Raw genomic sequence first — 13,422 nt, 5'->3', positions numbered from 1 at the left:
CCTGGCCAGCAGGGACAGACAGACAGGGCGTGGCGTGGTGAGCTGAGCTTGTCGTTAGGGGGTTACAAGTGAATAATCTGAAGAAAATAACACAATCATGAAGCAAAAAAATTATAAAAATTTCCTATTTAACCCGCAAACACTGAATGAGTGTATGAGTGTGATATTAATATGTGGGTCAACTCACCCAGACCTTGGTGGTACCATGTTATTCTTCAACGTGTTAAATATTTACTCAGTTAAATGCATTGAAATGGAAAGACCCCACAAAGTTTCTGAACTGCATGCGGGCGGCAAAGACGATCTTCAAAAGCTCAGAATTACAGAGGAAACGCCAGCAACTTCATCTGTTCCGCCAGCCTCTCTAGCGCAAAGCAGAGAGACAGGGCATACATATATACATACATACATACATATATACATACATACATACATATATACATACATGATCAAATGATATTCTCAGGCGGCTAAGCCTGACTGGCAGACATGAAAGCCCCCACTCATTTATGCATCTCCCAGAAGCTGCGCTTCATTTTGGAAACTCTTCAAGCAAGACAATTGAGCGTGGCTCTCTCTGGGGCCGCAGCCAGTGACAAAACGGCTGAAGGAGAGAGAGACGGAGCGGAGACGTTGCAGGAAGGACAGACGAGCGTGCCACGCAAACCGATTCCTCGGAAGCCCGGCCTTCCTCTCACATGCTCTCAATTCTCTGCTTTCATCATACTAAACAATGGGCTTCGACGCTAGTCTTTCAAGTCTTCATTCAAGTAATCAGACCTGTACATCAACAGACTGTGGTTACATAACAACTCATTTCATTTCAGTGTGGTCAGTGACATTTTCAGAACTCAACTGCCTAACAAACATGCCTTCAATGTCAGCAATGTATGAAATGTAATTCATGCAGTGATAATAGTTCATGGTGAATGATATTGTTGTTTGATATTGTATCTGTTATGAGCTATTTATAAAGCATGTTGAAAAAAGGCAACTCAGGACAGGATCTGAACCAGGCCAACACTGTGGTGCGATGGTTTATGGTTTGGCTGATCACCCACTGATTGTAGTTGGATTCTCAGTTTTTAGACCTACCAAGAGCAACTGTAAGCTCCTCTTTCCCCAAGTCAAGGTCATTTTTACCTTGATGGAGAGCTGTCTCTGAATCACTTCACTATGCTAAAGAACGCCACACTAGGTGTGCCGATACTGACTACCGAAATGAAGGATTAAGAGCTTTAATAAGACTGTATGAGGAATGCACAGAAGAGATTTTCGAAGTCATCTGTAAAACCTGTTGGACAGGGATTTTCCAGAAGGCCAGCTGTTTGCAGGAAATGTTGTAGTCTGGCGACAGATTAATGCTTTTGTAACTAACGCCTCATGAAAATATTAATAAAAACCACAAGATGCATACCTTTCCTTGAATAAAATATTATTTCTGCATACCAGCTGCCATAATAGAATAATGTCCCGACTCCCGTTTATATTTGTGAGAAAATTTTTAACAAACCCTTTATGTACTGAAAAGGAATATGAGACAATCCAATAAGCATTACAAAGGACAAGATTCTCCCTGCTCTGTGGCAAGGTCAATATGAACACATTTTTACATTTACATTAACAGACAGAAATTTTAATTGCATAAAAACTCTGACGATGAGTGAGAGGTGGATACGGTTGCAGTAAAGAAAATTAAGTTATTGAGCACATAGTGTTTTAATTCTCTTATTGTGGTAGTTTGAAGTACAAAGGATTATGTCAAATTGCATTAATTAACCACAGAAGCCTTTCAAAACCCTGCATGAATGCTCCACAATAGGTGCCCCCCATACTTTTGACATGAGAAATGCACCCTTAGAATCGTCTTAGCCGGTTGAAGTAATTGCATTAAACTTGGTAAAATGCGTAAATTAAAATTCAGTAATATAATAGCTAGGTTGACATCTACAGCAGCTACAGAATATGTAGTACAACACATCCTACTTCGCTCAATTTTATGTGATGGATTTAGCTTTATATCTTTACGCATGTCACTTGAACTCAAGGTTGATCTTTAAGCTCTTCATCATACCATTATTTAATGTGATACAATCTCTTCAATGACAACACAAATATTTAATGTATGTAAAGAACTGGGTAGTAGGGGAGATCGATAAGGTTAAATGCACAGTGCACAGTCCGTGTTTGAAATTTACCTTATACTGCCACCCAGTGGTGCTATTCCATACTGCATGCGCGAAACGTGAACTGGAGCGGCTTTGCTCGAGTTTCACCGAACAGTTTCTGTTCCTTCGGTAATTTAATAAAACATGGATAAAAGGCTTACCTTACTGACGTGTCAAGATAACGCTAAAATGAACAGAGAGATAGTCAGAGTTCCAATTAAAAGAAGACAATATTAAGGGTTCTGCATGTTATTATAAAGATGCTTTTACATTGCCGAAGGTCATTCTCGCCTACAATCACAATCATCATGGTCAGGACAACTTGCTCAAGATAAGTTGCACATATTAATCTGAGTATCAATATGATTGATAGACCGATTGTGTTTAGATATACACTGATGCAAACTAGGTTTTAACTTATTACCTTATTCAAAGTCACATCAACAAGGAACTCACCCAGCAACCTTGCAGCTGTAAGTCACGCTCCTTCAGCCCCACGGCGTAGTGCCACAGGCCTTCCCCCATGCAGGAATGCACAGGGGCTTTCCCGCAGTGCTGCCACCGCAGTGACTGCAGGCTAGCAGACATCACTCACTGCTCTGCTGTCCTGCCAGCTTCAAACACAAAACCTGCCGCACCACTTTAACATGCATGCATGCGTGCACCCCGTGCAAACGTGAAAAGGCGTGTGTGAAAGGAGGGGGTGTGCACTAGCGCGGGTCGGTGTCTGGAGGAACGAGGGAGCTCTGCAGGGTGGATCTGACAGAAATAAAGGAATCCTCTCATCCAGAGACCTGAGGCTCTGTGCCCCCCCAGTGGTCTGCAGATGTGACACTCCTGTAATTACAGCTGCTGTCCAGGATCTAAGCAAAAAAAAAAAAAGAAAAAAAAAAACAGGCTGCCAAAAATGAAGACTGACATCTTAAGTGTGATCGGTAATCAGTATCATGTCAGACCTCTGACTGGGCAGCACCACGTGGCTGGGGTATGGTGTCCTCATGTAGCTCTTTTTGCCTGATATAAACAGAGTTTTTTTAATGAATGGTATCATTTTCAATCACTATTTCTGTGCAAAGTGGAAGAAGGAGAAAAAAATCTGAACAAACAAGACAGGGTGCTGGCAAGACAGCTGGCACGGCTGTCCCCCCAAAAACCGGCAGAAGAGAGGTCTAGTGATTTTGGTGCTGTCCCCCACATAAAGAAAGAAAGGCCTACCTGCGAGTTCAGCTGTTTAACCGTTTGGAGGTACAAGGCGGTCGGTTCTGAAGAGGACGCAGAAGTAAGAGTGGCTTGTCATTAAGAGACCCATACCAAATTAAATAAAATGTTTAACTTTATTGTTTAAAGTTGGTACAAAAACTGGAATCTGCAACAACATTCTCAGCTTTTGCCTTCGCGCGGCAGGAAGGCCCGGAGCACAGCGGACAGAAACTGCAGAAGTATTCTGTGAGCAGACCGCGCGAGCGGGTACACTGAGAAACAACAACACCATCGAAAAAAAGCCCTTTCTTACACACCTCCCCGCGAGGAGAAGCACTGTGCATTTAGCAAGTCCAGAGTTTCTTAAATACATTTAATACAGGGTGGAGACCAGACACATGAAAGTAATAAATAAGAGAGGAATCAGAGCCATGAGGTGGGTGTCTCTTTATATTTCCTATGCATGAAGACACACGTGTTGAGACGTGACAGAATCTTTAACACAAGCGGCCAGAGTGTGACCCCTCCCTGAGGTGAGTAATGCTGCACTGGGGTCTCCTGTCACATTCAGAACGATGGATGACAGCCCTCTCTCTCTCTCACAGACACACAGACAGACACACAGACACACGCACACACAGACGCGCACACAGACGCGCACACAGACGCGCACACAGACGCGCACGCACACACGCACGCACACGCACGCACACACACGCGCACACACACGCGCACACACACGCGCACACACACGCGCACACACACGCGCACACACACGCGCACACACACGCGCACACACACGCGCACGCACACACACACACGCACGCACACACACACGCACGCACACACACACGCACGCACACACACACACGCGCACACGCGCACACACTCACACAGGCATTGCAGAGATCTTGGCTGGGGCAACAGCACCGTAAGATGAAGCAACACATTAAACGCTCTACATTCTACACTCATGTAGCTACTAAAAGTCTGATTTCCCCCCACTGTTGCATTCACTTTAAAAACCAAACTAATACACTTTAGAAGAATAAAAGTTAAGACTCGTGAATCACCCATGGATATACTAAAATCACATTCTAGTACATGTAAATATTATTTAATTTAAATATTGAGTATTACGATAAAACTTCATGACACATCTGAAACGTATATGACCAAAGAGAGGATGTCTGTCTAAACTGAGTTTTGGAACTTTGGGTCACTATGAGAATGCATATAACAGTGTGTGTGTGTGTGTGTGCGTGAGCGTGCGTGCGTGCGTGCGTGCGTGAGACAGAGAGACAGCGAGAGAGGCAGAGACAGTCAGAGAGCTCCACTGCAGAGTATGGCAGTATAAGCTTTTGAACAGTGAGAGAGGGAAAGAAACTGGCCTGAGTCAGATCTTACAAAGGGCCTCACAGAAGCTGAGAAACCGGGTGAATGTGTGTGCTGACAGAGGGACATCAGAGACTGCTTTCCAGAGAATGGCTTTGTATTTCAGGAGTGCTGAAAGTCGGGGTGAAATCCCTCTCTCTGAGCCAACACCCTCCTGCTCTGTGGGATAATGCTGTAATAACTTCAGGAACACTGAGATCATTTTAGTCTTACGCTGAAGAGCCAGCGTACAGCACGGCACTAATGTGCTGCAGGTACCATCTGGTACTGGAGGCTGGAACCCATATCTGCAAAAACAAAGTGGCTACATGAACTACATCCCAAAGTGCACCTATCACTTTACTCCTTTCATACAGATTAACATTTATACTGTGTTTAAATAAAAATGTTAACTAGTATTTAAATTAAGCATATCTTTATTCATTAAGTAAAAATATAAATGACTTCCTATAAGCTACCGTAGTCTGCATTATTCGGAGTGGAGTCATTATTCGGGATAAACAGTCTGTTCAGGTGATGCAGTGTTTTTCTGAAGGAAAAGAAACACAAACACACACACAGGAAGCGAATCTGAACGATGCACACTGATGTATATTGCATCAATAAGGAAGTGTGAAATCACTGCGGTAAGTTAATAAAATACTGTTTAAAATTTCTTTACCAAAAAAAGCTCACCCGTGTAATGTCTGCATGTGGGTGTGTGGCCGTTTTTGTTTGTTGTTTTTTTTTTTTTAATCCATTTCACATGAAAATATAGGTATCTTTGCTTTTACTCTCTTTGCAAATAAAAAAAAAGCACTAAAAAGGTCACTTAAAAAAGTTCAAAAATCTCAGAATGGGGAAGAAAACGAAAGCATAAGATAAGAAACTAGCTTATCTCTTTCACCATCGGCCGAGTTCAGGGGTCGGGTCAGAGGCCGGTTCAGTCCAGCGGGCCCTGGAATATGAGTCTGACGCAGCCCTGCTGGCCGCTCAGCTGCTGGGCGCAGAAGGGGCAGGCGGCGTGGAAGGTGTGCGTGCCGTGCGGCAGCGGGATCTGGCTCCAGAAGGCCGCCGTCTTCTCCGAGCACACGTGGCCGCAGGGGCTGAAGGCGTGGGTGGGCGGGGCCGCGTCCAGGTAGAAGCCGGCCTCGCAGCCCAGCCAGAGGGGCACGTAGGGCCCCCGCGCCCGGCACATGGGGCACTCGCGCTGCGCCCCCTGCCGCTCCTCGCTGCTGCCCCAGCGGTGGAAGCCGTGCACGTGGCCGCACTGCAGGTACGCCCAGGGCTGCTTCTCGTCCAGCACCTCCTTGCGCCGCAGGCTGGGGAAGGCCAGCGTGTTGAGGCCCACGGGGCACTGCGGCCGGGCCGCGTTCAGCTCCTGCCGCAGCGCCTCCAGGTGTTTGACGGTGGGGGTGCGGGAGAGCCCCTCCGCCGTGCGCCACAGCAACGTCGCCCCGCACAGGTCGATGAGCGAGCCGTCCACCAGCTCATGCGTCTCATTCTCCACCTGCAACACACACCGGAGTACAGCGTGTTTTACACAGCCACACACACTGACAATACTGAGCTGCTGCCATCTGCACTACCCAGCATATTCCTGCAGATGGCAGACTAACACACACTTTCTGTTTGGTACTAAGAATTGTTCTAGGTCTTTTCCACTAATGATTGTGTGTGTGTGTGTGTGTGTGTGTGTGTGGGGGGGTGCCGTGTTTTGTTGGTGATAGTGAGCGTGCTGTGTTTTCTGTCAGTGATCATGAGCGTGCCGTGTTTCCTGCTGGTGATCGTGATGGTGCTGTGTTTTCTCTGGTGACTAATGACTCCAGCACATGAGGCAACAGCAGACCCTCCCATGCTTCCTACCTCACATTGTTTCCCTTTTTTTGACAGCTCTCTGGCTTTACCACAGTGGGCACAGATCACCCACAACATGCAGTCAACTGCCAATCCCACACACAGACACACACACACAATACTGCACTCTTCCCCTCACAAATGGGCTTTTATATTATTAAAATGTCTCAAAATATACAACCTTTCAAACGAACACACAGTGGTCTGACACAGCTCAAACAACACTTCCAAAAAGCAGTGCCAAAGACACAGGGATTTTAAGGCAAATTAACTCCGCCCTGGGCAGTGTTATTCAGGGCTATCGGCATGATGTCAGCAACACAGGGCATGCCAGAGACACAGGGCATTCCAAACTTTTCAGGCTCACTTATCTCTCACCCAGACACACAAACCGGGCCAGAGCACTCAATAGCTGAGATCACACTTTTCCTGTCAACAATGCGAAAACAAGCATGACTAAGCAGGGCAGAGCTCCAACCAAAGCCAGAGCCCGACCGGCGCTATTCACAGGCTAATCTGCTAGCACGGAAATCAACAACCTCAACACAGGCTGCTACCTGACCTACCACAGACTGTGTGAAATTTAACTCCACTTTGAAAGGGCATTGTGGTCCTGAAAAGTGACTACTAAACCTTAATTGTTTACTGTGTCTTTTCTTTCACATACCTGATATCAGCAGTTAGGATGCAATGACTACATAAATCTGAAAAAATTTTTCCAGCCATTTCACTGGTGAGCTTACAACATGGACATCAAGGACATCTAACAGGGTAAGTCTCTCATTCGTCAGTGCTGCCTGCAGTAGTTGCAGGGAGTTGGATGCATGAGGGAAGCTTTGGCTGGCATTTAGCCCCACTTCAGCCCCATCCAGTCCCTCTCCTGCCCACTCACACCCAGAGAGGAGGGGGAGAAGAGCGGAAAGTTGCAGCCTCTTATGAGTGGCGGGCCGGGGGCGGGGTGTTCGGCTGGGTAACCTGCAAGGTTCACCTGCAGGTGAGGAAACACCGAGCCGGCCTACGCCCACACCCCCCTGCAGGCCCGCGCCTCAGGCGGGGGACAGGCACACGCTCCCTCTACATGAAGGAGTTACAGCAGCGGCCACATGGGGAAACACCCACAAGCTCACACTACTGCCAGCAGCACCTGCTTACTGAAACACGGAGCTTTCAAACCAAACAGAGAGAAAGATATAGATATATATATACAGACAGACAGATAAAGAGAGAGAAAGTGAGAGAGAGATACCAACAGTTCAGTGAATCACTGATCTTAGCGTCATGTAATTTTGTAATCTGCTTTAAAAAAGCAAACCATTCAGACAAAGCTGGCTGGACTCCCTCTGTCTCACCTCACAGCCTGTCAAGGCTCAGAAAAACAGATGCACTCTGACTCCTCAGCCACGCAACTCCTGAGGACTGAGGACGACCAAAACCCCAGGAGGCCTCCAACGGCCAGAGCTGCCCGTCCCACCGTTTCGTCTGGGGTCGGGGTGCAGCTCGGCTCAGGAGCTGGGGGTTAAAGTTCACGGGGAACGCTGTGGGACTGGGTGCTCCAGGGTGGTGTGTGTGTTTTTGGGCCTCACCATCTTGCCCCTCTGCTGGGCAGATCGGGTCTCCCGCAGGGTGAAGACGTTGCCACAGACGGAGATCTCCCGCCACACGCCGGGTTTGGAGTCCTCGGTGAAGCCGTGCCGCGGGTGCATCACCAGCACACCGTTGGTCGTCAGCCCATCCATCTGTCCGTCCGACGTCTTCCACTTCGCCGCCTTCTCCTGCACGGGGGGTTGGGGGGGGGGGCAGCGCTCAGACACCAGATACTTATTTTACATGTAGTATTGATTTGTAAAACTCTCTGCACCCCGCACTCCCGCCGCTCCCGCCACCCCGGGACTCACCCCCAGGAAGATGTTTTTGGAGGAGTCGAAGCCGGCGGCGTAGATGCGGGCGGTGTGGGGCGGGCTCCGCTGGCACATGATGCGGCAGGCGAAGCGTGAGATGGTGCTCTGCACCGTCTGTGTGTCGGCATTGCTCTGGCTGCCCGGCACCGTGTCCGTCACCACGAAGTCGATCGGGCTCTCAGTGGACCGGCCAATCTGGGGACAGAGACGGGGAGAGAGTCAGGGACAGGGACAGAGACAGCGTCAGGGAGGGGGAGAGAGACAGGGAGAGAGACAGGGAGAGAGAGACGGGAAGAGAGACGGGGAGAGAGAGACAGTGTCATGGAGAGAAACAGGGACAGCGTCAGGGAGAGAGAGATGGGGAGAGAGAGACGGGGAGAGAGACAGTGTCAGGGAGAGAGACAGGGACAGCGTCAGGAAGAGAGACAGGGACAGCATCAGGAAGAGAGACAGGGACAGAGAGAGAGATAGGGAGAGAGGCAGGGACAGAATCACTACAGCCTTTGAGAGACAACAGGGGCAGACATTTACTGAACATGATGAAACACAGTCAGAGTGAGAGAGCAGCAAGGACCGACAGAGAGAGAGAGGAGAGAGAGGGACAGAGAGACAGAGAGAGGGGAGGGAGGAAAGTGACAGCGAGACAGTGAGGGAGGGAATGAGGAGAGAGAGTGAAAGAGAGAGATGGAGAAAAAGAGGGGAGAGAGGAAAGTGACAGCGAGACAGAGAGGGAGAGAGACTGAGAAAGCGGAGAGGAAGGACAGGCGAAGTGAATAAGATTTCATGTAGCTGTCCCTTCCTTACAGAAACATAACGGGGTCATTGTGCCAGCTCTGGAGAAACGAACTGCTCTGGTCGTTAGTTCAAACTGAGCAGCTGCCACGCTGAGACAGAGGGAGATGACACGGGAGGCTGGGAGTCGCTGTCATGAGTGTTACTCAGCGGGAGGAATGGAGATAATTGTGTGGCTTTTGGCGGTATCTGAACTGGTCTGGCAAAGGGAGAGCAGTGAATTAAAGCACAGAGGAGGGAGACAGAAAGAGATGGAGGAGGTGAGGGGTGAGTGGTGTAGGAGGGCCGCAGGGCAGGTGCGGGGGGGTGGTACCTGGAACATGTCCGTATTGCTGTCGTGGGTGTACTCCACCACGACTGTCTGCGCCCGGGACAGTGTGTAGGAGATACTGTGCTGGTCCTTGTTGCTAATGGCCTTAAGGAGATGAAGAGGGAGCTTTTATTGATCAGTACCAAAGTTAGAGAACCTCATTTCAGCTGCCAGCTGCGATTATGGTCACACCCCTGCACTCTAACCCCTACCCCGGCTTAGATGGACCCCTGACAAATACATATTTGCGTTTGAAAATGAAAAGATTGAATAAACAGAGCACATCTTTCCAATCTGAAGAGCAAACCGATATTCGTTTGTACTGCTGTGAGCCATGGCCAGGTATGCGTAAGGATATATTTGTAAGCAGAGGCAGAACTTCCTCTCGCATATGCACACCCCTAAAAATTAGTTAAAGTGTTACTTAAAGTTCCTTGAAACAGCTAAACTTTACTTTGTGTGACCCTAATTTCCACATGTGTCTGACAGCACAGACCCTTCCTATAGCAAGTGACTGCGCAGACCCTTATTACAGTTATATGTCCGTGGAGGTGGCTGCGCAGACGGGTACCTTGGCAGCCTGTGGTGTGCAGGCCACGTGCACTGTGCTGGGTTTCACCCCGTTGGCCTTGGGTCTCTTGCACAGACTGAAGCGGCTCTTTCGCCTCCCGCGGTCGCCGTTGGGCAGGGAGCCATTGTACCTGCAGAGGGGACAGGTCAGACCGCAGAGACCACATTACATCACATTACATAGCATTACATCATGTTACAATCATTTAGCAGACACTCCAAAGTGACTTATATTGGTTACATGTTTTCCATTTATACAGCTGGATGTTAAAATTGAGACAATTCTGGGTTAGGTACCTTGCCAAGGGTACAAGCAACAGTGCCCCAGCGGGGAATTGACCCAACAACCTTTTGGTTAGGCACCCTGCTCCTTACCACTATAATACACTGCTGTTTGAGATTAAGCACATCTCTGAGTATTCCGCTGAGTAAATGGTGCGCATGACCTTGGCATCGTCCTTTAAAAGGATGATGCACACACACATAGACAGCAGGTACGGGGGGTATGACAGCAAATCCATTAAACATAGACAAACCCTCATAATCAAATTCTCTGCACCGCATCCATGATAACCCTGCTGAGGGCTGGCTGGAGGGCTTCCAGCATCTCTGATCATCAGACACACATGAGAATGAAATCAGCGCATGAAGAGGAAGTAACTGTAGATTACCCCTCCGAACTGCCAGGACAAAGAGCAATTCCTCATACAATGGGTGTTCCTGTGTGCTCAAAGCAGGTCTCTGTTTACAGTAAATGCTCCCACCAATCACCATCCTGTCCCAGGACGCTAATGCGGCGGCCTGCACCATGACCTCACTCCCCAGCTGCTCCTCTGAGTGTGAGTGTGAGAGTGAGCTGCTCCTCTGAGTGTGAGAGTGAGAGTGAGCTGCTCCTCTGAGTGTGAGAGTGAGAGTGAGCTGCTCCTCCGAGTGTGAGAGTGAGCTGCTCCTCTGAGTGTGAGAGTGAGGGTGAGCTGCTCCTCAGTGTGAGTGTGAGAGTGAGCTGCTCCTCTGAGTGTGAGAGTGAGGGTGAGCTGCTCCTCAGTGTGAGTGTGAGAGTGAGCTGCTCCTCCGAGTGTGAGAGTGAGCTGCTCCTCTGAGTGTGAGAGTGAGCTGCTCCTCTGAGTGTGAGAGTGAGCTGCTCCTCTGAGTGTGAGAGTGAGCTGCTCCTCTGAGTGTGAGAGTGAGAGTGAGCTGCTCCTCCGAGTGTGAGTGTGAGAGTGAGCTGCTCCTCAGTGTGAGAGTGAGAGTGAGCTGCTCCTCAGTGTGAGTGTGAGAGTGAGCTGCTCCTCTGAGTGTGAGAGTGAGGGTGAGCTGCTCCTCTGAGTGTGAGAGTGAGCTGCTCCTCAGTGTGAGAGTGAGAGTGAGCTGCTCCTCTGAGTGTGAGTGTGAGAGTGAGCTGCTCCTCAGTGTGAGTGTGAGAGTGAGCTGCTCCTCAGTGTGAGAGTGAGAGTGAGCTGCTCCTCTGAGTGTGAGAGTGAGCTGCTCCTCAGTGTGAGAGTGAGAGTGAGCTGCTCCTCTGAGTGTGAGTGTGAGAGTGAGCTGCTCCTCTGAGTGTGAGAGTGAGAGTGAGCTGCTCCTCTGAGTGTGAGAGTGAGAGTGAGCTGCTCCTCTGAGTGTGAGAGGGAGCTCAGAGGAGTATGCGGTTTATGTGTGTGTGTGCAGTGTGTGTGCAGTGTGTGTTTCTGGCTGCGGTGACCCTGGCGGCTGCAGTCTCCTCAGCTGTGCAGGGCCATTATCACTCCTGATTGTGTGACACCTCTTCACCTCACACAACCCCCGAGCCGTGGACGGAAAAGTACAGCACGCACACACATCCTCGTTCCTGCAGTGCAGTTACCATGGTGAGAGGGAAAACAGCGTGCGTTGTCGGGCGAGGCCGCCCCTGTGCTGCTGCAGCCAGTGGAGGCCAAAGGCAGCGCGGCCGGGACGGACAGCTGCCCCCCCCCCCATGACGCTCCAGTGACTGACCCCCCAGCGCCCCTCCACCGGCTGCATCCTGCCTGACAGCACCACAGCCCCTCCCCCACACCCGCAGAGACTCTGTCTGGGGGGGTCCCTCAAAGCACGCCAGGCATTGTGGGAAGTTTCCAACTCCGCTCTGCACAGCACCCTAGTTTCCTGCCCCGCATCATGCCTCAGCTGCGCTCGAGTGTGGGGGTGCAGCTGGTAATCAAGAACGATCCACATCTCACCCCCTTTTCTGTCTGCGAACTGAGGACACCACCCACATGTAGAATTCGTACGTTCTGCACACACACGTGCAGTAACAGGTCTGAGATGAACACTACTGATATCTCAGCTCAAAAGCTAAATTTCTCACCCGCACAAGACAGACACTTTTATGAAAATACTGACACTGACATGACCCCAACTTAAAGACGGAACTTGGTCCAGCGATTTCTCACGTTACCATTTTAACGGAATACAGGCTTACAAAGCTGTGGTGTCACATGACAGCATGTTCCCTTATGTACCACATCTGATTGTCATAGGCCTGGTTGCTCAGTATGTATCCCAGAATGCACTGGTGCAGGGCAGGAAGGAGTGAGGAGTCATATCCTCAGATTAACTGTGGTGACTGGTGTGAGCAGATACTCCCTCACATCAGACCCTGGAGGGGGGTTTAGCTTTTAGTTTTCCACAATGTTCCTCTCCCTCACCCAACTCACCTCAGTCATACATGAAAGCTCAGTGACAACCACTAAACCCAGTCAGGAGGTCAGGGGCAAGTCAAACGCACACGCCAACACCACGGCTTTACACACTATAAATCCCACAGTGCACCAGGAGGCAAATCCTGTCGTGGGATAGGTGCCTCCTAATGCTATCCGACTAACTCAGAAGTGCCTCAGCAAGTGCGATGGTAGAGAGGGCAGAGTGACGGGGGGACCCTGGCCTACGTGCCTGCCCACCCCTCACCCTGGAGGAACAAAGCCAGTTATGGCCAGTTTGGAACCCGGGCCACAGGGCCCAGCCTGTGCTTGGAGCAGGCAGAGATCTGTCTGGTTGAACCTGATGTCAGAGGGAAATCTGTCCGGGAAAGCAGAATGATTCAGTCCCCTCATCTACACAGCAGTTCACCTGATCTGAGGATGTAAGAACAGTGTGTGGAATAGTATCATTCCAGTTACCTGATCACTCCCGAGAATCATGGGGAAAAAGAAAACTACCACAAAAAGGCCACGTGTGACCTCAATTTGGCTCACTTCCTCTCTTTGCCAGTGCTATATTCACGCTGCTTCCTCTAAAA

At 49.6% G+C, this 13,422-nt stretch overlaps 1 protein-coding gene across 1 annotated transcript in view; it reads right to left on the bottom strand.

Annotated features, from left to right (window-relative positions):
• Positions 1 to 4,647: 4,647 nt before the first annotated feature.
• peli1b (pellino E3 ubiquitin protein ligase 1b) overlaps positions 4,648 to 13,422 on the bottom strand; it is a 28,837-nt gene continuing 20,062 nt past the window's right edge. The window contains exons 3-7 of the mRNA XM_036547377.1: positions 10,171 to 10,300; positions 9,603 to 9,704; positions 8,495 to 8,692; positions 8,183 to 8,371; positions 4,648 to 6,252 (exon numbers count right to left, since the gene is read on the bottom strand). Of these exons, the coding sequence (XP_036403270.1) occupies positions 5,686 to 6,252; positions 8,183 to 8,371; positions 8,495 to 8,692; positions 9,603 to 9,704; positions 10,171 to 10,300 (1,186 nt within the window). The 3' untranslated portion in view covers positions 4,648 to 5,685. The remainder of the gene's footprint in view (positions 6,253 to 8,182; positions 8,372 to 8,494; positions 8,693 to 9,602; positions 9,705 to 10,170; positions 10,301 to 13,422) is intronic.

This window comes from Megalops cyprinoides, chromosome 15 (assembly GCF_013368585.1).
Source record: "Megalops cyprinoides isolate fMegCyp1 chromosome 15, fMegCyp1.pri, whole genome shotgun sequence".
NCBI classification, from domain to species: Eukaryota; Metazoa; Chordata; class Actinopteri; order Elopiformes; family Megalopidae; genus Megalops; species Megalops cyprinoides.
This window is presented reverse-complemented; position numbering and strand designations above follow the sequence as displayed.